The sequence below is a fragment of the Tursiops truncatus genome, chromosome 16, assembly GCF_011762595.2.
Source record: "Tursiops truncatus isolate mTurTru1 chromosome 16, mTurTru1.mat.Y, whole genome shotgun sequence".
NCBI lineage: Eukaryota > Metazoa > Chordata > Mammalia > Artiodactyla > Delphinidae > Tursiops > Tursiops truncatus.
Genome location: NC_047049.1, coordinates 18,841,555 through 18,862,763, shown reverse-complemented (window position 1 = coordinate 18,862,763; position 21,209 = coordinate 18,841,555). Strand labels below are relative to the sequence as shown.

Below are 21,209 nucleotides of genomic sequence, written 5' to 3'. Positions count from 1 at the left end.
TAAATGTTGTATCTCTTCCCTCCAGTCTCTCCCCCTCGCCAGAGGTAGCCACTGTCATACCCACAGATAGTTCTTCTCCCACAAAAATAGGCTCAGACTATACACATGATGTTGTGCGATTTGCTTTTATAACGTAACAGTGGGTCTTAGAGATCTCTTCACATCAGTACATAGAGAATGCATTCTTCTTAACCACTGCAAATATTCCATCTTAAAAGCTGTACCATACATTCTCGATCCGTTTGTCTACTGATGAACATTATGTTTTCTTTTTTTTTTTTTCCATTATTAAAATGCTATAATAGTTAGGCTTTTACCATTTACCATGTAGGCGCCACTTCTAGTATTCTTCTCATTGAACTCTCAAAACACCTGTGAGGTAAGTAATATTTTTATCCCTAGATCACAGATAAGAAATGAGATGCAGGGTTGCAGAGCTAACGAACAGCCCAGACTGGAGTCAGGATTCAAACCCCAGCACTTAGAGTCCCTGTGCCATGCTGCCTCTGAGCTTGGTTGCCTTCCAAACGCACTGTCACCTTTGCGTGTGAACCAGGATTTCTGGAGGATAATGTCCTAGCCCAGGGGAGGGGGGATGTCCATATATATTTGTATTTCATATTTTCATAATTGCCACTAAATTGCTCCCCAAAAAGATTATACCAGTTTTCAGTGCTACCTCAAGTCAGAGTACTCATTCCCCACATCCTCGCCAACTTTGGATCTTATCAGTTTTTAATCTTTACCAACATGTTAGGAGGAAAATGGTAGCTCATTTTAGTTTTTAAAACACAGCTCTATTGAGGTATAATTGATGTTAATGAAGTGCACATAAGGTGCACAATTTGATGAATTTTGACACATGTATGCACCTGTGAGACCATCACCACAACCAACGTAGTGAACATATTCCTCACCCCCCATATTTCCTGATACTCCTTTGTAATCCCTCGCTCCCACCCGCAGACCCCAAGGAACCACTGCCCTCCTTCCTGTCACTAAATATTAGTTTGCATTCTAGAATTTTATGTAAAGGGAATTATACTGTATGTACTCTTGTTGTCGGGCTTTTTTCACTCAATAATTATTCTGAGATTCATCCAAATTGTTGGGTGTATGGATAGTTGGCTTCTATTTGTTGTTGAGGAGTATTGCATTGTGGTTATGGGTAGATCACATCTTGTTTATTCATTCAGCTGTTCTTGGGCATTTGGGTTGTTTCTGGCTTGGGGGCTATTACATATTGTACTTTTATTCTTGATCATAGTCTCTGATTAGATTTTTTTTAACATCTTTATCGGAGTGTAATTGCTTTACAATGTCATGTTAGTTTCTGCTGTATAACAAAGTGAATCAGCTATATGTATACATATATACCCATAACCCCTCCCTTTTACGTCTCCCTCCCACCCTCCTTATCCCATCTCTCTAGGTGGTCACAGAGCACCAAGCTGATCTCCCTGTGCCATGTGGCTGCTTCCCACTAGCTATCTACCTTACGTTTGTTAGTGTGTATATGTCCATGACTCTCTCTCGCCCTGTCACAGCTCACCCTTCCCCCTCCCCATATCCTCAAGTCCGTTCTCCAGTAGGTCTGCGTCTTTATTCCTGTCTTACCCCTAGGTTCTTCATGACACTTTTTTTCCTTAAATTCCATATATATGTGTTAGCATACGGTATTTGTCTTTTTCTTTCTGACTTACTTCACTCTGTATGACAGACTCTAGGTCTATCCACCTCATTACAAATAGCTCAATTTCGTTTCTTTTTATGGCTGAGTAATATTGCATTGTATATATGTGCCACATCTTCTTTATCCATCCATCTGTCGATGGACACTTAGGTTGCTTCCATGTCCTGGCTATTGTAAATAGTGCTGCAGTGAACACTGTGGTACATGACTCTTTTTGAATTATGGTTTTCTCAGGGTATATGCCCAGTAGTGGGATTGCTGAGTCCTATGGTAGTTCTATTTTTAGTTTTTTAAGGAACCTCCGTACTGTTCTCCATAGTGGCTGTATCAATTTACATTCCCACCAACAGTGCAAGAGTGTTCCCTTTTCTCCACACCCTCTCCAGCATTTATTGTTTGTAGATTTTTTTACAATGGCCATTCTGACTGGTGTGAGGTGATACCTCATTGTAGTTTTGATTTGCATTTCTCTAATGATGGGTGATGTTGAGCATCTTTTCATTTGTTTGTTGGCAATCTGTATGTCTTCTTTGGAGAAATGTCTGTTTAGGTCTTCTGCCCATTTTTGGATTGGGTTGTTTGTTTTTTTGATATTGAGCTGTATGAGCTGCTTGTATATTGGGGAGATTAATCCTTTCTCAGTTGCTTCGTTTGCAAATATTTTCGCCCATTCTGAGAGTTGTCTTTTTGTCTCGTTTATGGTTTCCTTTGCTATGCAAAAGCTTTTAAGTTTCATTAGGTCCCATTCATTAATTTTTGCTTTTATTTCCATTTCTCTAGGAGGTGGGTCAAAAGGGTCTTGCTGTGATTTATGTCATAGAGTGTTCTGCCTATGTTATCCTCTAAGAGTTTTATGCTCTCTGGCATTACATTTAGATCTTTAATCCATTTTGAGTTTATTTTTGTGGATGGTGTTAGGGAGTGTTCTAATTTTATTCTTTTACATGTAGCTGTCCAGTTTCCCAGCACCACTTATTGAAGAGGCTGTCTTTTCTCCATTGTATATTCTTGCCTCCTTTATCAAAGATAAGGTGACCGTATGTGCATGGGCTTATCTCTGGGCTTTCAATCCTGTTCCATTATCTATATTTCTGTTTTTGTGCCAGTACCATACTGTCTTGATTACTGTAGCTTTGTAGTATAGTCTGAAGTCAGGGAGTCTGATTCCTCCAGGTCCGTTTTTCTTTCTCAGGATTGCTTTGGCTATTCAGGGTCTTTTGTGTTTCCATACAAATTGTAAAGTGTTTTGTTCTAGTTCTGTGAAAAATGCCATTGGTAGTTTGATAGGGATTGCATTGAGTCTGTAGATTGCTTTGGGTAGTATAGTCATTTTCTCAATGTGGATTCTTCCAATCCAAGAACATGGTATATCTCTCCATCTGTTTGTATCGTCTTTAATTTCTTTCATCAGTGTCTTATAGTTTTCTGCATACAGTACTTTTGTCTCCTTGGGTAGGTTTATTCCTAGGTATTTTATTCCTTTTGTTGCAGTGGTAAATGGGAGTGTTCCCTTAATTTCTCTTTCAGATATTTCATCCATTAGTGTATACGAATGTAAGAGATTTCTGTGCATTAATTTTGTATCTTGTTACTTTACCAAATTCATTGATTAGCTCTAGTAATTTTCTGGTAGCATCTTTAGAATCCTCTATGTATAGTATCATGTCATCTGCAAACAGTGACAGTTTTACTTCTTCTTTTCTGATTTGTATTCCTTTTATTTCTTTTTCTTCTCTGATTGCCATGGCTAAAGCTTCCAAAACTATGTTGAATAATAGCAATGAGAGTAGGCAGCGTTGTCTTGTGCCTGATCTTAGTGGAAATGGTTTCAATTTTTCACCATTGAGAATGATGTTGGCTGTGGGTTTATCATATATGGCCTTTATTATGTTGAGGTAGGTTCTCTCTATGCCTACTTTCTGTAGATTTTTAATCATAAATGTGTGTTGAATTTTTTCCAAAGCTTTTTCTGCATCTATTGAGATTATCATATGGTTTTTATCCTTCAATTTGTTAATATGGTGTATCACATTGACTGAATTGCGTATATTGAAGAATCCTTGCATTCCTGGGATAAACCCCACTTGATCATGGTATATGATCCTTTTAATGTGCTGTTGGATTCTGTTTGCTAGTATTTTGTTGAGGATTTTTGCATCTATGTTCATCAGTGATATTGGCCTGTAGTTTTCTTTTTTTGTGACATATTTGTCTGGTTTTGGTATCAGGGTGATGGTGACCTCATAGAATGAGTTTCAGAATGTTCCTCCCTCTGCTATATTTTGGAAGAGTTTGAGAAGGATAGGTGTTAGCTTTTCTCTAAATGTTTGATAAAATTCACCTGTGAAGCCATCTCTTCCTGGGCTTTTGTTTGTTGGAAGATTTTTAATCACAGTTTCAATTTCAGTGCTTATGATTGGTCTGTTCATATTTTCTATTTCTTCATGGTTCAGCCTTGGAAGGTTGTACTTTTCTAAGAATTTGTCCATTTCTTCCAGGTTGTCCATTTTATTGGCATATAGTTACTTGTAGTAATCTCTCATGATCCTTTGTATTTTTGCAGTGTCAGTTATTTCTTTTTCATTTCTAATTCTGTTGATTTGAGTCTTCTCCCTTTTTTTCTTGATGAATCTGGCTAATGGTTTATCAATTTTGTTTTTCTTCTCAAAGAACCAGCTTTTAGTTTTATTGATCTTTGCTATCATTTCCTTCATTTCTTTTTCATTTATTTCAGATCTTATCTTTATGATTTCTTTCCTTCTGCTAACTGTGGCGTGTTTTTTGTTCTTCTTTCTCTAATTGCTTTAGGTGTGAGTTTAGGTTGTTTATTTGAGATTTTTCTTGTTTCTTGAGGTCAGGTTTTATTGCTATAAACTTCCCTCTTAGAACTGCTTTTGCTGTATCCCATAGATTTTGGGTCGTTGTGTTTTCATTGTCATTTGTTTCTAGGTATTTTTGATTTCCTCTTTGATTTCTTCAGTGATCTCTTGGTTATTTAGTAGCGTATTGTTCAGCCTCCATATGTTTGTATTTTTTACAGTTTTTTTCCTGTAATTGATATCTAGTGTCATAGTGTAGTAGTCAGAAAAGATACTTGATACAATTTCAGTTTTCTTAAGTTTACCAAGGCTTGATTTGTAACCCAAGATATGATCTATCCTGGAGAATGTTCCATGTGCACTTGAGAGGAAAGTGTATTCTGTTGTTTTTGGATGGAATGTCCTATAAATATCAATTAAGTCCATCTGGTCTAATGTGCCATTTAAAGCTGTGTTTCCTTATTTATTTTCATTCTGTATCATCTGTCCATCGGTGAAAGTGAAGTGTTAAAGTCCCCTATTCTTACTGTGTTACTGTCGATTTCTCTTTTTATGGCTGTTAGCATTTGCCTTATGTATTGAGGTGCTCCTATGTTGGGTGCATAAATATTTGCAATTGTTATATCTTCTTCTTGGATTGATTCCTTGATCATTATGTATTGTCCTTCTTTGTCTCTTGTAATAGTCTTTATTTTAAAGTCTGTTTTGTCTGATATGAGTATTGCTACTCCAGCTTTCTTTTGATTTCCATTTGCATGGAATGTCTTTTTCCATCCCCTCACTTTCAGTCTGTACATGTCCCTAGGTCTGAAGTGGGTCTCTTGTAGACAGCATATATATGGGTCTTGTTTTTGTATCCATTCAGCCAGTCTATGTCTTTTGGTTGGAGCATTTAATCCATTTACATTTAAGGTAATTATCGATATGTATGTTCTTATTAACATTTTCTTAATTGTTTTAGGTTTGTTTTTGTAGGTCTTTTCCTTCTCTTGTGTTTCCTGCCTGGAGACGTTCCTTTAGCATTTGTTGTAAATCAGGTTTGGCGGTGCCGAATTCTCTTAACTTTTGCTTGTCTGTAAAGGTTTTAATTTCTCTGTTGAATCTGAGTGAGATGCTTGCTGGGTGGAGTAATCTTGGTTGTAGGTTTTTCCCTTTCATCACTGTAAATGTGTCCTGCCACTCCCTTTTGGCTTGCAGAGTTTCTGCTGAAAGATCAGCTGTTAATCTTATGGGGATTCCCTTGTATGTTATTTGTTTCTTTTCCCTTGCTGCTTTTAATATTTTTCTTTGTATGTAATTTTTGATAGATTGATTAATATGTGTCTTGATGTGTTTCTCCTTGGATTTATCCTGCATGGGACTCTGTGCTTCCTGGACCTGACTATTTCCTTTCCCACGTTAGGGAAGCTTTCAGCTATAATCTCTTTCAATATTTTCTCAGACGCTTTCTCTTCTCTTCTTCTTCTGGGACTCCTGTTATTCGAATGTTGGTACATTTAGTGTTGTCCCAGAGTCTCTAAGACTGTCCTCAATTCTTTTCATTCTTTTTTCTTTATTTTGCTCTGTGGCAGTTATTTCCACTATTTTATCTTCCTGGTCACTTATTCATTCTTCTGCCTCAGTTATTCTGCTATTGATTCCTTCTAGAGAATTTTTAATTTCATTTATTGTGTTGTTCATCATTGTTTGTTTGCTCTTTAGTTCTTCTAGGTTCTTGTTAAATGTTTCTTGTTTTTTCTCCATTCTATTCCCAAGATTTTGGATCATCTTTACTATCATTACTCTGAATTCTTTTTCAGGGAGACTGCCTATTTCCTCCTCATTTGTTTGGTCTGGTGGGTTTTTACATTGCTCCTTCACGTGCTGCATATTTCTCTGTCTTCTGTTTTTGTTTAACTTACTGTGTTTGGGGTCTTCTTTTTGCAGGCTGCAGGTTCATAATTCCCATTGTTTCTGGTGTCTGCCCCCAGTGGGTAAGGTTGGTTCAGTGGCTTGTGTAGGTTTCCTGCTGGAGGGGACGGGTGCCTGTTTTCTGGTGGGTGGGGCTGGATCTTGTCCTTCTGGTGGGCAGGGCCACGTCCAGTGGTGTGTTTTGGGGTGTCTGTAAACTTAGTATGACTTCGGGAAGCCTCTCTGCTAATGGAGGGGGTTGTGTTCCTGTCTTGCTAGTTGTTTGGCATGGGGCATCCAGCACTGGAGCTTGCTGGCCATTGGGTGGAGCTGGGTCTTAGTGTTGAGACAGAGATCTCTGGGAGAGCTCTCGCTGATTGATATTACATGGGGCTGGGAGGTCTCTGGTGGTCCAATCTTCTGGGCTCGGCTCTCCCACCTCTGAGGTCAGGCCTGACACCCAGCTGGAGCACCAAGACCCTGCCAGCCACACAGCTCGGAATAAAAGGAAGAAAAAAATAGGAGAAAAAAAAATGAACAGATAGAACCCCAAACAAAATGGTAAAAGCAAAACTAAACAGACAAAATCACACAAAGAATCATATACACACACACTCATAAAAAGAAAACAACAACAACAAAAACCCCCAAACAGTTAGAACCCTAGGACAAATGGTAAGAGCAAATCTAAACAGATAAAACAACACAAAGAAACATATACAGACACACTCACAAAAAGAGAAAAAATGGAAAAAAAAATAATAATTTTTAAAAAAAGAAGAAGAGAGCAACCAAACCGATAAACAAATCCACCAATGATGACAAGCACTAAAAACTAAACTAAGAGGAACATAAAAACCAGAAACAAATCAGACACAGAAAGCAAACCCCAAGTCTACAGTTGCTCCCAAAGTCCACCGCCTCAATTCTGGGAACATTTGTTGTCCATTCAGGTATTCCGCAGATGCGGGTTTCATCAAGTTGATTGTGGAGATTTAATCCGCTGCTCCTGAGGCTGCACCAAAAAATTTCCCTTTCTCTTCTTTGTTCGCACAGCACCTGGGGTTCAGCTTTGGTTTGGCCCCACCTCTGCATGTAGGCCGCCCTCAGGTGTCTGTTCCCTTTTGGGAAGCCTGAGGTCTTCTGCCAGCATTCAGTAGGTGTTCTATAGGAGTTGTTCCACATGTAGATGTATTTGTGGGGAGGAAGGTGATCTCCAGGTCTTACTCCTCCCGCATCTTGAAGGTCTCCCCTCTGATTAGCTTTGAGACCTATTGTCTCATCCCTCTCAGTAGCGGGCATACGGTACTATTTTCTGCATTTGACAGGTGAGGAAACTGAAGCCCAGAGACTTTCTTACCTAAGATCACACAGCAAGCTCATGTCAGAACTGAGGATTCCTAATTGGAGACCCTCTTGTTCCTCCAGTTCAGGCAGCACAGTGGAGGGAAGGCAATTGGGTGCAGTGGTTAAGAGCACAGACTGTGGAATCTGACTCCCTGGGTTCAAATCCCAGCTGGCTGCGGGACAAAAAGCTGCTTATTTAACCTCTCTCCTTGGCTTTCTTCATCTCTAAATAAGGGCTGGTAATAGATGCCTACCATGTAGGGTTATTTTGAGGATTAGCTGAATGAGTACTGGTAAGGTCTCAGTGTCTTCCAGTAGAAGGTACTTAATACACATTGTCTATTGTTACTCATTTATGAAATAGTTATTGAGACCTACTATGCTTCCTCTCACTGGGGCTACATAACTCTTCACCCTCCATGGTCTGTTCCCAGCAGAGAGACTTCTGGGCGTGGGGGAACAACTCAGGCTTGGTCCCTGTGGAGAGCAGAGGGGAAGAATGAGGAGGAGAGGGGGGCAGAGTCCTGCTGCTTAGGGGCTGGCTTGGGCATGGGGGTGGGGAAGGGCACCCTATGTGTTTCAGGCCAGCTCTGGGTGACCCCAGCCAGTGTGAGCCTGCCAAGGCCTGCTCTTCCCAGAACCAAAGGGCATTGCCTGCAAAATGCAAGCTCCCCCGCCACCCATCCCAGGCTTTGCTGGGATGACAGAGTTGTAATTACCAGTGCCAGGAGCTATTACTAGAAGGCAGATGTAGCTTTAGTTATTGTACTTAGTAGAGGCTGAAAAATGGGAGGACCAGGTCGCTCCAGAACTCACTGGGACCGTGGCAGTTTTTTCTTGACGCTGCTGCTTCCCCTGGCCCTCACATTCCAGAGGCATCCCGAGGCAGTGTTGGTATCCTAGTGGCCGTGCAACCGCCGGTTACTCAAGGGTGAGTTCCCAGGTGTTTGGGGATCCTGCCCCAGCTTCTCCTTCCTCAGAGCTGTCTCTGACCACCTGCCCAACGAGCCCCAGAGGCCAGTGGAGGCAGGGAGGAGAGTTGCTGGCAGCCGTGGAGTCTGGGTTCTCTAGGCGGCTCTGGTGAAAGGCTGGAGGGCCTTCTGGCCCCTGTGCAGAAAGGTTTAACATGTGTCTGGAAACTAATATTCTTTTAATGCTTTTTTAAAAACTTTATTTAAAAAAAAAAAAACTTTATATTTATTTATTTATTTTTGGCCGCATTGGGTCTTCATTACTGCACGTGGGCTTTCTCTAGTGGCGACGAGCGGGGGCTACCCTTTGTTGCGGCACACGGACTTCTCACTACAGTGGCTTCTCTTGTTGCAGAGCATGGGCTCTAGGCACGCGGACTTTAGCAGTTGCAGCACGTGGGCTCAGTAGTTGTGGCTTACAGGCTCTAGAGCGCAGGCTCAGTAGTTGTGGCTCACGGGCCTAGTTGCTCCACGGCATGTGGGATCTTCCCAGACCAGGGCTCGAACCCATATCCCCTGCATTGGCAAGCAGATTCTCAACCACTACACCACCAGGGAAGGCCCTGATAAATGGCTCTTTTGCAATGGAAAAAAAAAGTTATTACAAGTCTAAGCTGCTCCTCTATGACAGGGTCTCCTGTGCACTTAGCTCTGTCTGTCAGGAGGCAGGAGAAGGAAAGTGAAGCAAGGCCCAGGCTTGTGGTCACACGTAGTGCCTTGGCTTGTTCCCCTCTCTGCAAGAAGCCGCTCTGGCCCTGGTGTGCCGCTCACAGCCCCGCTCTCCTTGCCACCCCTTGAGGCCAGATCTCCAACCTTCCCCCGCCCCCAGCAGAACCAACCAGATGGGCAGCAGCAAAGCCCAGCTGAAGTGTGTCAGCACGCAGGGAGCGGCCCCAGTCTGAAGGCGGGATCTGGGTGTCCTGAGTGGCCACAGCCCCTTTCCTTTAGTGCCGCAGTGGGTCCTGCTCATCATGGCCCTCACACCCTGTTCTTTAGCTGGTGCTTCACGATCAGGTGCCTGAGGAAACTGAGACCCAGGAGGGGTTCAGCCAGCTCTCCCCAGGCTACACAGATTCTTAGCCTCTGGTCTGTGCCTTCTCAGACCTGGGCTCTTTCCAGTCTGCTGTCTGTGTCTTCAAGAGGAGAACTGTGACGCTCAAACACCTTGGTGGAGGCTGGAGTGGCCACCGTCCCACTTCAAAGACGAATCCTCTGGGCTGTGACACTGTCACTTGTCTGGCTGTTGGGCCACCATTTCCCTTCCTCAGAATCAAAACGCCTCCCAGAATCCTGGGACTTTTATTTAACGCATCATAAATAAAATGCTACCAATTAATGGTTCAGATGTAAAGACTGGAGAAAGATGGAAAAATGTTTATGATAGATCATCACATGAAAAAAGGAGGAGATAGGATTACACTTAGGGTGTGATTAAAAATGTCCCCCTCCCCCCAAAAAAGGCTCTCTATGTAGATAGTGTGGAAGAAAGTATTTTGATTGGAATGACTCTGGGTGATTTTTCCTCAATTTTATCTTTAAAATTTTTCTTTAATGAACATAATTCTAAAATAAGCAAACAAAAATGAGAGCATTTTTGGACTTCCCTGGTGGCACCGTGGTTAAGAATCCGCCTGCCAATGCAGGGGACATGGGTTCAAGCCCTGGTCTGGAAAGATCCCACATGCCACAGAGCAGCTAAGCTCGTGCGCCACAACTACTGAGCCCGCGCTCTAGAGCCCACGAGCCACAGCTACTGAGCCCACGTGCCACAACTACTGAAGCCCACGCGCCTAGAGCCCGTGCTCCGCAACAAGAGAAGCCACCGCAATGAGAAGCCTGTGCACCACAACGAAGAGTAGCCACCGCTCGCTGCAACCAGAGAAAGCCCGGGTGCAGCAACGAAGACACAACACAACCAAAAATAAATTAATTAAATAAATTAAAAAAAAACACCATTCACTTTTTTAAAAAAAAAGAGAGAGAGCATTTTTCCAGAGTCCTGGCCACAACAGCTGCAGAGAGGGGTACAGTGTGGAGAAACAAAATCCACCCAGGGAAATGTAAGAAACCTCCTTCCTTCTCCTTTCCCTGGAAATAGGCTGATTGTAGTAGAGCCTGGACCTACTTCCCAAAGGCAGGTGCAGAGCATATAATTGCTAAGCCCTCCATCACACTTCAGGGAGTACATCCCTCACATTCACAGCAGCCTGTGAATGAAGTTGATGCTATTTTCTTCCTGCCTGTTTTGCAAATGAGGCAACTGAGGCCTGAAGAAACTGGGTAACCAGCCAAAGTCCACAGTAATCAAGGGCTGGAGTGCACTGCTCCTGTTACCACCTGACTGCTGTCTGGACGCCGGGGGCCTCCCTCCACCTTCCTAATTGCCTACCTGTCCACCTCCAATCCTTCTGCAGGGGTGGAGTTCGTGGTGCCCAGGACCGGCTTTTATTGCAAACTGTGTGGGCTGTTCTACACGAGCGAGGAGATGGCAAAGATGAGCCACTGTCGCAGTGCTGTCCACTACCGGAACTTACAGGTAACCGTCGGCCTTCCTTGCCTAGCGCCCGGGGAGGGTGTGGGGAGTACTCCCTGGTCTCAGTTTCTGTGCGTTGCTGTCTCCTTCCGTTTCATGGAAAACTCCTCCTGTTGTCTCTGTCCTGACTCCACCAGGTGGCTCCGTATGGTAGCTGCTTCCCACGTGCTCTCAGAGCATCTGTCTCCACCTTGGTACAAAGCATTCTGTTTGGCTTGGGTTTTTTTTGTAACTGCCTCTCCCTCTAGACCGAATGACGTGTTAGTGTTCACCTGGCCCCTGGTTGGGTCTGGTCCCTTTTCACCTGGATGTTCCAGATGCAGATGTTTCTCTATGTTTCTCTTCCCCTGTGCACTATCCTTGTTTGCTAGAATAAAACCCACTATTATGTTCTATTGAAATGTCCGTCCATACTGCAGCTATTATCACAGGCATACCATGGACCAGGCACTATTCTAGGCACTGGATAGACAACAATGAAAAAAGCAGACAGTAATCCCTGCGCTCATGGACCTTCCATCTAGCGTAGGAGATAAGCAAAAAATAAAATAAGTACGTTTCATAGTATATTAACCGTGGCATGTAAAAAATACCCTATATACCATATTTTATCTAATCTAACGTGCCATCAGTGGTAAGACACATCACTATTTTTTGATATCAACAAGCAAAAACATGTTACAAATTAAACGGTGAGACTCCATCAACTGTAAAACGCATCTCAATTTCAGAACTGTTAATGTGTGGAAAAAACACTTCTTAAAATCACAAGATATAGCAATATATCCTATAATATTTACCTATACAATATATAGCATATTAGAATGTGATTTTCATATAACTTCTGGTATAAGCTGGGGATTAGTAATGTAATACAAACCATGGAAGATCAGACACTCAGGGGTAAGTATATCAAGGCACCTCCTGTTTTTACTACAAGGAATCAAACTACATTTTTGAGGCACAAGGCCTTGACATTAGAACATCCTTGTGGTAGCAGCATGCCGTAATTCCAGAGCAGGCATTATTATCAGTTTAATTGTTAAAGAATGGCTGCTCTGGTGGTTCTTGGGATGTGAACCAAAATCCCTAGACAGTGTTTCAAAAGTATTTATACTACTTAGGCCAGGTGTTCAGTAGAATTTGAGAACTTTCTCAAATATGTAATTTGAGAAATTTCTCCAAATGATTTGAATGTGTACCCCAGTTAAGAAAACTCGGATATGGGCCAGTTCTCTTGTTTTATAATTGAGGAAACTGGGGCCCAGAGAAGCCAAGGATTCGTCCAAGCTTTGGATTTGTCCAAGGCCATGTAGATGGTGAGTTACTAGGCCTGGGGCCAGATTGCCTAATTCTTAACCCCTTTCCTCTTCTCACTCTACTAAGCTGGTCTTGCAAACTGAGACCCATGTCATGGCCTGGGTCACCATCTGCAAGGGACTGTCCTTGGCTATGCCCAAACTCAGGTCATTTAAGCCTCTTGATTTCCCCCTGGAAAGCAGCTCTTCTATGACCAAGGAAGCCACGAGGTCTGGGGCCCAGGTCCCAGCCTCTCCTGGGGGCAGGCAGTGACTTGGCCAGGCCAAGGGTTCAGAATGGGCTACCCGGCGCCAGCCGAGGGCAGCTGTCTACCCTGAAGACATCATCATCCCTCACCCGCAAGAAGATTAAACCTCTAGAACGGCACGGCTGGATGGGGTCTTGAAGATCATCAGGTCCTGATTTTCCCAAACCTTGGTCTTCACACCAGCTGGAATCTTTTTAAAATGTAGCTTCTTGGACCTACCCTATACTTGCTTATTCATTCTCTCTCTAGCGTGGGGCCTGAGAATCTGCATTTTAAAAAGTCTTTCCAGCAGATTATGATACTTCAACATGAGAACCTGTGATCTCATCCGGCATTCTCGGCTGGATTGTGTAGCCCCCAGGGAGACACACAGCTCAAGGTCAACCAGGAAGGTAGGAAGAGTGAGTGCAGACTTGCCAGGGCCTTGAATTCTAAACCCTGTGCTTTTTGCAGGGCAGCCGACTGCACTATGTTCAGGGCCTCCGGGCCAAACCCCCAGGCAGACTCGCCTCCCCACAGCAGACCATTCCTGTGGTCCCAGGCATGTCAGATCCAGATGCTGGCTAAGCCCCTTACGCCCGCCAACTGCAGTTCAGGTTGCCCTGGCGCACCTGTCCTGAAGATGGGAGCCTCCATTGCAGGCTACCCAGATAGGGTTTCTTCCTATCTGGGAAGTGGCCTTGACAGAATGTCTCTGTCCACACAGTCACACCTACTGCACCGCACTCCGTGTTACACGTGTGAAAAGGGAGGAATTCAGCCCCAAGTAGCAGGTGCTGGCTGACACCTAAGTCAGGCAACTTGTAAACCTAGCATCCCCAGGAGGCCTTGAAGTAGGAGTTGGGTTGTTCTTTGAGGCAAGGTAGAAGTATCCTTCGTTTTCTCTCTGCAATCCCGGCTGTGCCCACTGCTGGGCAATGCTCTGAGAGAACCCACCAGAGTGATCGGAATAGCAGGTGGAGTCAGTGCTAGATGGGAAAACTAGACGCCTGCTCGGTCCATTGGTGGTACACCCACCCGCATGCCTTTCCTGAGACGAGGTGGAGGAGAAACCTGGCCCTCCATCAGCAGCCTGGCCCAGAGAGATCCACGGTCTGCCCTTCTCCCCATCAGTCTCACCCACCACTCAAAGCCAACCACAGTCTCTCCTAAAGAAAGCAGGTCAACCCCGTCACCTCAAGCACATCATCTTGTCTGACCCTCAAAATCAACCCTGGAGGAGGAAGGAGGAAGATATCATTTCTCCCATTCAACGGTTTCGGGTCTGAAGCTGGGAAAAGATGAGTGACTTTCCCCAAATCAGACAGCTGGTGCCACTCATGATAAAGGGCAACATTGCTGAGTGTTTATTCCATGCCAGGCAGTGTGCCCAATCCTTTATGGTACCTCTCTTGGACTTCACAGCAACCTTATGCAGTAGTTACTATATTACTCACACTTTACAGTCGAAAATATTGGAGAACTTGCCTGCTGAGAGGTAGCATTTGAACCGGGGTCATCTGATGGCAAAGCCCACACACCTGACCACTGCAGGGGACTTAACCCTGCTGACTCTTAATCCAGTGCTCTTTGCACCGCCCTTGGCTGTCCCAGCCATCAGAGGATATGCAGCTGGGGCGCCAGGCATTTTCCGGTTCCACCTCACTGCGTTGAATCCAGACTCCCAGGAGCAGCCCGACAGGCTCGCCGAGTTGGGCTGGGGGCCAGCGGGAGCAGTGAGTGCTGTGGGGCGGGGCGGAGGTAGGCCCCCACCATGGAACCTCCGAGACACTGAGCCTGCCAGCCTGTCTGCTGGAGTCTCCAACATCAGGCTGCGGTTTTGTCTTTCACAGTCGCTATAGGACAGAGCTGCTGCCGTCCCCACACTTCCAGCCTCCCTCTCGTCACTCTGCCTTTTACACGTGATGTGCTGCCTGGAACCCAAACCTTGGTCTTCACACCAGCTGGAATCTTTTAAAAATGTAGCTTCTTGGGCCTACCCTATACTTGCTTATTCATTCTCTCTCTAGCATGGGGCCTGAGAATCTGGAACTAGAACTAGAAATCTTTCTGGAAAACAAGTAGAGTTGTTGTGGGCATTAAATGAGTTTATAGAAGAAAAACAGTTAGAACAGCACTTGGTCTGGGATAAGGCCTGTGGATGTGTTTGCTATGGTTAGGATCTGTACTTTCTACCTTCTCTATGGGTCATTTGTAAACTAACATAAAGGGGGCGGAGCTCACCACTCAGCATGGGTCCTGGAGCCCTGGAAGGATCTGGGGAGGAAGAAGAGGGGTCCCACCCACTGGGCAAGGTGATAGGAGAGGGGGCCGAGGCACACCTCCCTTCCTCTCCCGCCAGCTCACCACTCTCTCTGCCCCCCGTCTTTGTCCCACAGAAGTACTTGTCCCAGCTGGCCCAGGAGGGCCTGATGGAGACCGAGGGGGCAGGCAGCCCTCGGCCCGAGGACAGCGGAATCGTGCCGCACTTTGAAAGGAAAAAGCTCTGACATCCCTGCCACTGCTGCAAGCGGGGAGAGGAGGGTCTGAGAGGTGGGGCCTTCCCACCCTCCGGGACAGGAACTAAGGCCAGAGAGGAAGGAAGACCAGGCAGGCCACGTGGCCTGGGTCCGTCCTCAGAGACTCACGAGATGCCCCTGCAGTGCCTGCCGGAGGCCTCACCGCGGTGTGTCCAGTCTGCTGAGGGGCACCCACTCGCTCCCTGTCGACTCCTGTTTCCTTCAGTCTTTCAGTTTGCTTCTCTCTTCCTCCCCATCCCACCCCCTCCTTCTGTGCCCAGTGTCATTTCCTTTTCATAAAATCCAACTTCTCAGGGATTTTTACAGTGTTCCGATTCTTGATGGGATAGGACAGGTCAAGCCAGGCTGAGTCTTCCAAAAAAAAAAAAAGATTTCACGGAGACTCCTGGGTTGAGAACCACGCCAGTGAACCTGGAGCCGTTTCTCTGCCTGGCATCCTGTGTGTGCGGGGAGCTGAGTCGGGTCCTGCAGTCCTGGAGGGGGGGACCCTAGACAGTCAGTGGGGCAGAAGCTGGGAGTTCCTCCAGCTGGACCACCTTTCTGAAAAGCCCTGATTTTCATAACTCTTTCATCCTCTCTGTCGTTCTAGAAGCCCACCAGATTCATGCCTTAGAATAAAATTTGAGGAGGAAAAGAGCCCTTCATTTTGGAAGCTCTGATAAGTTCCCCCCAATGTATTTCCTTCCTCTTGATTTCAGGAGATGCCAGGGTTTGTTCTACTCTGGACATTGAATTTGGTCTAGACTCACTTTAAGTAAAAATGAAAACAGAAGCGTCTTCCCCCTCCGGTTAAAACAGCAGAAGGTCAGGGCTTCCGTTGAAGGTTGGCCTCCCAGCCGTAAATGGTTGGCTTGGGAGACACCAAAACGAGGAAGTGGCATCTGCCCTTGACTCGCCCTTTGGAGCCTACACTCTGGGCCCCAGCAGCCTCATAGCGGGATGGTTTTTAAATGGTCTCTTGGAGGCAGGGGACACAAATGAGAGAGAAGACTGCAGGACTGCGGAGCATTTGAGGGTTGCCAGGTGTTTGTAGGTGGACCCTTTCCAACTGGGCAGAAGGTTAAGGGCATCTGAGAGTTGACCCCGTGTGCAGACTTTGATATTAAATGTTAATGCAGCACAGGGCTCCTTCCCACCAGGCTCTGCGATACTGAAAGGTCAGTGGCTTCAGGCCCCAGACAGAAAAAGCTGCAGGGTCTGCCATCCATTGGAAGGGTCTGGGGAAAGGTGCTGGGGGAAAATGAGGCTCAGCTGCAGCCCTGGAGAAACCCTTGAGAAGGTCAGAGGGGAGCCTGGTGCTATTGCCTCAAGCTGAGACACTTGCCCAGAGGCGGCCGCCCCAGCTCTGCCCCTGGAAGACCGTTCCTGTTCTATTCCTGACCACAGGCAGGTAGACTGGGTCGAGATTGTGTGTTTTATTTTAATTTTTTGCTTTTTTCTTTCAATGGTAGATAAGACTATACTGCACATTCTGTCCTCCGCACTAAAGGCAGAAGGGTAGAGAGATTATCTGAGTTGGACACTGATGTTTTATCAGTGAGGGAACTGAGGCGCAGAAAGTAAGGAAAAACAGAACATAAGAGGATCACGTGTAAGGCTTGGGGCAAGTGGTCGCTGGCAAGGAGACAACTGTTGGGGACCTGTGAGAGGGAAGAGTTCAGGCGAGCACCAGAGGCAAACAGACCAGCTTGGACAGGTATAGGGAGAGGCTGGAGGCAGCAGGGAACCTGAACTTGGCATCAAGCAGCTGGGGGCCTTAGCAAGGTGAGTGTCTCAAAGAGAGTAGAGTTTGAAAGTGGTGACTCAGCCCAGACCTGGTCCCCGGGCTGACTCCTCTGTTTTTTTTTACCTGGTGCTCTGGAAACCCACCTCCTCCATTTTTCGGAAACCTCTGACCCTGTGTGTCTTCCTTCCCACTGGTGGGAAGTCAGGAGACAGCTCTCTGGCCTCCTTTGCTGAACCTTGCTGGGAAAAACCTAAAGGCTAAAACTGCATTTTCAGAGATGCTGGCAGTCTTTTCTCCCAGCAAAGTGGAAGCTGACCCTGCCAGCTCATCCCCCCAAGCAGCGTTTCCATGGAAATCTGGATGGCTGTTCCAACAGCTGAATTCCCTAGTAATGTAACGTCTCCCTTGCTGATAGGCTGACCTTCCCCATATTTTACAGCTGGAGAATGGCCCTGTGAAGGAGAGAGAAGAGGCTCTTTGCGGTCAATCAGAACCTTTAGTTTAAAAAATCATCTAAGATCCTTTTTTTGTGTGTATATATATATATTTATTTTTATTTATTTTTATACAATTCCATTGGCATAGTTTCACCCACTCTATAATTTGCACTTTTTATTCCGTGTGTCATACACAGCGCAGTATTAAAAGCAACCAGGAAAATACTGATTTTTTTTTTTTAAAGCTTTTCTTCAGTGTTTGTTAACCATTTCAAAATGTCTCCCTGAAAAGGTCGTTCAAGAGCAACTGCTGCAACAAATGTATTCGTACCCCGGGGTTAACATAACAAAAGGCCTGTATACTGTCTCTTACCGTAAACACCTGAAATAAAGTGTATCCACAGAGTATTCCCAAAGAATTTGGTAAATTTGATGTTGTTGTGAGCAGCAGCTGTTAGTATCAGGGTTTCCTTTGACACTGAGGCTGTGATCTGTTAGATTATACTTGAACTGGACCAGAGTTTGACTTTTGAGCTTATGAAAAAAACATTAGTTCACTTAAGTTTGAATTTGTAAAGTATTGGAATTTGCTGAGTGTCCCATAAATCGTCACCACTTTTCCCAATCTATATAACTGACAGCAAGTGTTCGTTTTTACAAAAGGAAAAAAAAAGATTTTTAATAAAGGGAATTTGAAAGCTCTTGAGTGAGTAGCCCTCTGTCACATAGGGATCCCTCAACCTTTGGCTGGGGGATGCTCAGCGAGCACGGAAGTTGGGATTTGGTCCCTCTCTGAATCTAGAATGTTTCTGAAGAGTGGAAAAAAGAGGACACAAGAGTTTCCACTCAGGCCTCGGGGGATCAGAGCTTCTCAGGGGTGAACCTCCAGGAGGGTTGAGTGCGGGAAAGTGGGGAGCTGCTGTTCCCCACCCCAGAAGGGTCAGATAGAAAAACCTCTTGGCCTCTTATACCCCCCGGCCCTTCTACCCAGCACTCTCGGATCTTCTAGTGGCCAAACTTCGTTGTCCTACACCAGGGTCAGGCTGTTTCTGGAGGTTCCATCATTGTGAAGTGGTCAGCGCCTAGCTTGGGCACTTGTTAGCTCTGTGGCTTCCGAATTCCCGCTTGCTTGGGTGTAAGGGCAGGTAATGGTATTAATCACCTCTCTGGTTGTTTCAGGGTTAAGATGATTGCTGGTGAAAGCACTTGCTCTGCTGCACAGCCCTGAATCTTTTTTGTTTCGGGAGTCTGTGCTCAGGACAACAACTCTCCAATTTTCAGTGGTTCTTAAGTTCTTTCTCAACCATTTCTTCTAGCAAAACAATGCCAATCTCCTGGGACCAGTTAGCAAGTCCTTTGAATGGCCTGGAACCTTCTCTGGGCCTTCCCCTCCTGTTGGCAGTGCTCCTGAGTCAACGGGGAGGGGCTGGGCAGTCTGGCCCCAGAGGGCAGAGTGACTGGGGCTGCCTGTAATTAGTGGGAGCAGATTGGTCCATCTGAGGTAAGTTCCCGTCAAGCCTGCTGCTGCCACCCTTCCCCCGCCCCACCCACCTATTGTGGCCATGGGAGGGCTGAGCTCAGGCCTCCAGTTCCCAACCAGGAGGGGTGGAGAAACATCCTTCCCCGCAAGTGCTGGCTGCGCCCTAGCAGGCCAAGGCAGTGGGTGGGCCTGGAGCTCGTCCTGCTGCCCTAAGTTCAGGATCCAGAATGGCTGGCGGTACCCTGGTGCCTGGTCCCAGCGCGTCCCTCCACGTGGCCCAACTCTTGGGGGCACGACGCACGTTGTATTCTGTGAGATGACCCACCCCCCGGAGCTGTGCAATGGAGCATCCTGCCAGGGGCCCCCCTGAATTGCAGCTCCTTGCCATGCCTGGGGGTTCCCGTTTGCTCTCTCGGGTTCCTAAGGGCCTGAGAGCCAGGTTCTGATCCAGTCTACCAGGCCGGAGCCCTGACATTCAGACCCATTCTCCAGGCTCCCTCCTTCCCCCAAGGATCGGCACCAGACCGCCCCAGCCTGACTCTGCCACGGCCCTCGCAGGCCAGGCCACTTAGGGACTGACCTTGGCCCTCATCTGGCCTGAGATCTCTGTGCCCCTCTGAACATCAACAGCAACTGCTGACTGTCCCCCAAGCCAGTCATGGGACATCTGGGCTCACCCTCAACAGCTCCCCATTCTCCTTTCCCACCACACTGACCCTACAAAGCAGCCTAACCCAAGTGGATTTCCAAACATGTTAGAGCAGGATGGCCCCAGAGACCCCCAAGTCCTGGCCCTTCCTTTTACAGATGAGAAAACAGGCCCAGAGAGGGGAAGTGACTTGTTTAAGGTAACACCACTTATTGGTATAAGGTAAGAATGGAATCCAGATGTCCTGGGAGGTCCTACTGGGAACACATGGGGAGCCTGGATTTTTTCAGCCAAATTCTTTCATGAATTTTCTAGGTCTAGCCCTAGCTGGACTCCAGCGATCAGCAAGGACTCAAAACAAACCCTTGATTTTTGTGCTTTGCGTGGATCTGAATCACCTGGGGAACCTCGTTAGAACTACAGATTCCCTGCCTCCTGCCTGGAGGTTCTGCCTCACGCTAGGTCATGGGGGCTGGGGGCGAGGCATTTGCATCTCAGCAAGCCTCCTGGGTGATTCAGTGCAGGTGGAGTCCGCTGCTGGCGCTTTTAAAAAACGCTGCCCTAGATGTCAACCGGGGACTTCCCCAGCAGCTCCTGGAATAGAAGGGACATTTATTTTGCTGGGGGGAAGGGCAGAACAGAAGTGAATGGAAAGCATTCAAGGTAGGGAAGACTCCAGTGTGGAAAAGGCTTCAAGATGGGAGACAGAGTGGGGAGGAGCTATGGTCTCGCCATGGCAGATGGAGATGGTGGGAGCTGGTGGTGGGAGGGGGCTGGGTTTGGAGCATGTGTCAGGATTTTTTTCAGTTGAATTCATACTTACTGGGGTTAGGCAAAAGTCTTCCAAAGGTCTCTTTACCCTCGTTAATGGCTGAACGCACTGTGATTATTAAGAAGACTCCTGGTGATAGGCTGGCCCCCTCAGGGCAGAGCGTTGTGCAGTCAGCAGGCCTTTTGAGGAGACTGGAGGCACAGGCAGCAGGGGAGTTCCCCAGGGCCTTGTCACTGCCGGCGGGGAACCCTGGGGTCACACACTGTCCCACGCTCCATGAGCCACCACGAATACCAGTATTAGCCCTGCAGATTATTAAGCCTGTCTGCACGCCACACGCAGTGTGCACTCTGTAGGGACACTGTCTCTCAGCTTCTTTACAACGTTGAGAGACAGGCTCCGTTATTCTCCCATCTCACAGGTGGGGAAAATGAGGCTCAGAGACACAAAGTGGTTTGCCCAGGGACAGGCAGCCAGTAAGTGGCAGAGTTGGGATTCAAACCCAGGTCCAGGTGACTCTCAAACAATGCTTTTAACCAGTATTCTCTACTGCCCTTCTCAGGGCTGGGGTCTTCTCTTGTTCCTGCTTCTTGCTGAAACCTCTAGACCCTGGGTGGGCCAGGAATAGCCGGCTTGGGAGGATTACAGAGCCAAATTTAGCTAGACTCAGGTGCTTATGACTGACCTCCTGATGGTTAAATTCCTGAAACTGATCTCCTCAACACTTCCCCTCCTTAGAATGTAGCTAAAGAAAGGCCTCCACCCACGCACTGCAGGAAAACAGGCAGGAAGGCTGAAGGTGCCAG

The 21,209-nt window shown here is 46.4% G+C and overlaps 1 protein-coding gene across 1 annotated transcript in view; it reads left to right on the top strand.

Annotated features, from left to right (window-relative positions):
- RBM20 (RNA binding motif protein 20) overlaps positions 1-15,634 on the top strand; it is a 216,860-nt gene extending 201,226 nt beyond the window's left edge. The window contains exons 13-14 of the mRNA XM_073793974.1: positions 11,135-11,256; positions 15,199-15,634. Coding sequence (XP_073650075.1) covers positions 11,135-11,256; positions 15,199-15,309 — 233 coding nt within the window. The 3' untranslated portion in view covers positions 15,310-15,634. The remainder of the gene's footprint in view (positions 1-11,134; positions 11,257-15,198) is intronic.
- Positions 15,635-21,209: the final 5,575 nt, after the last annotated feature.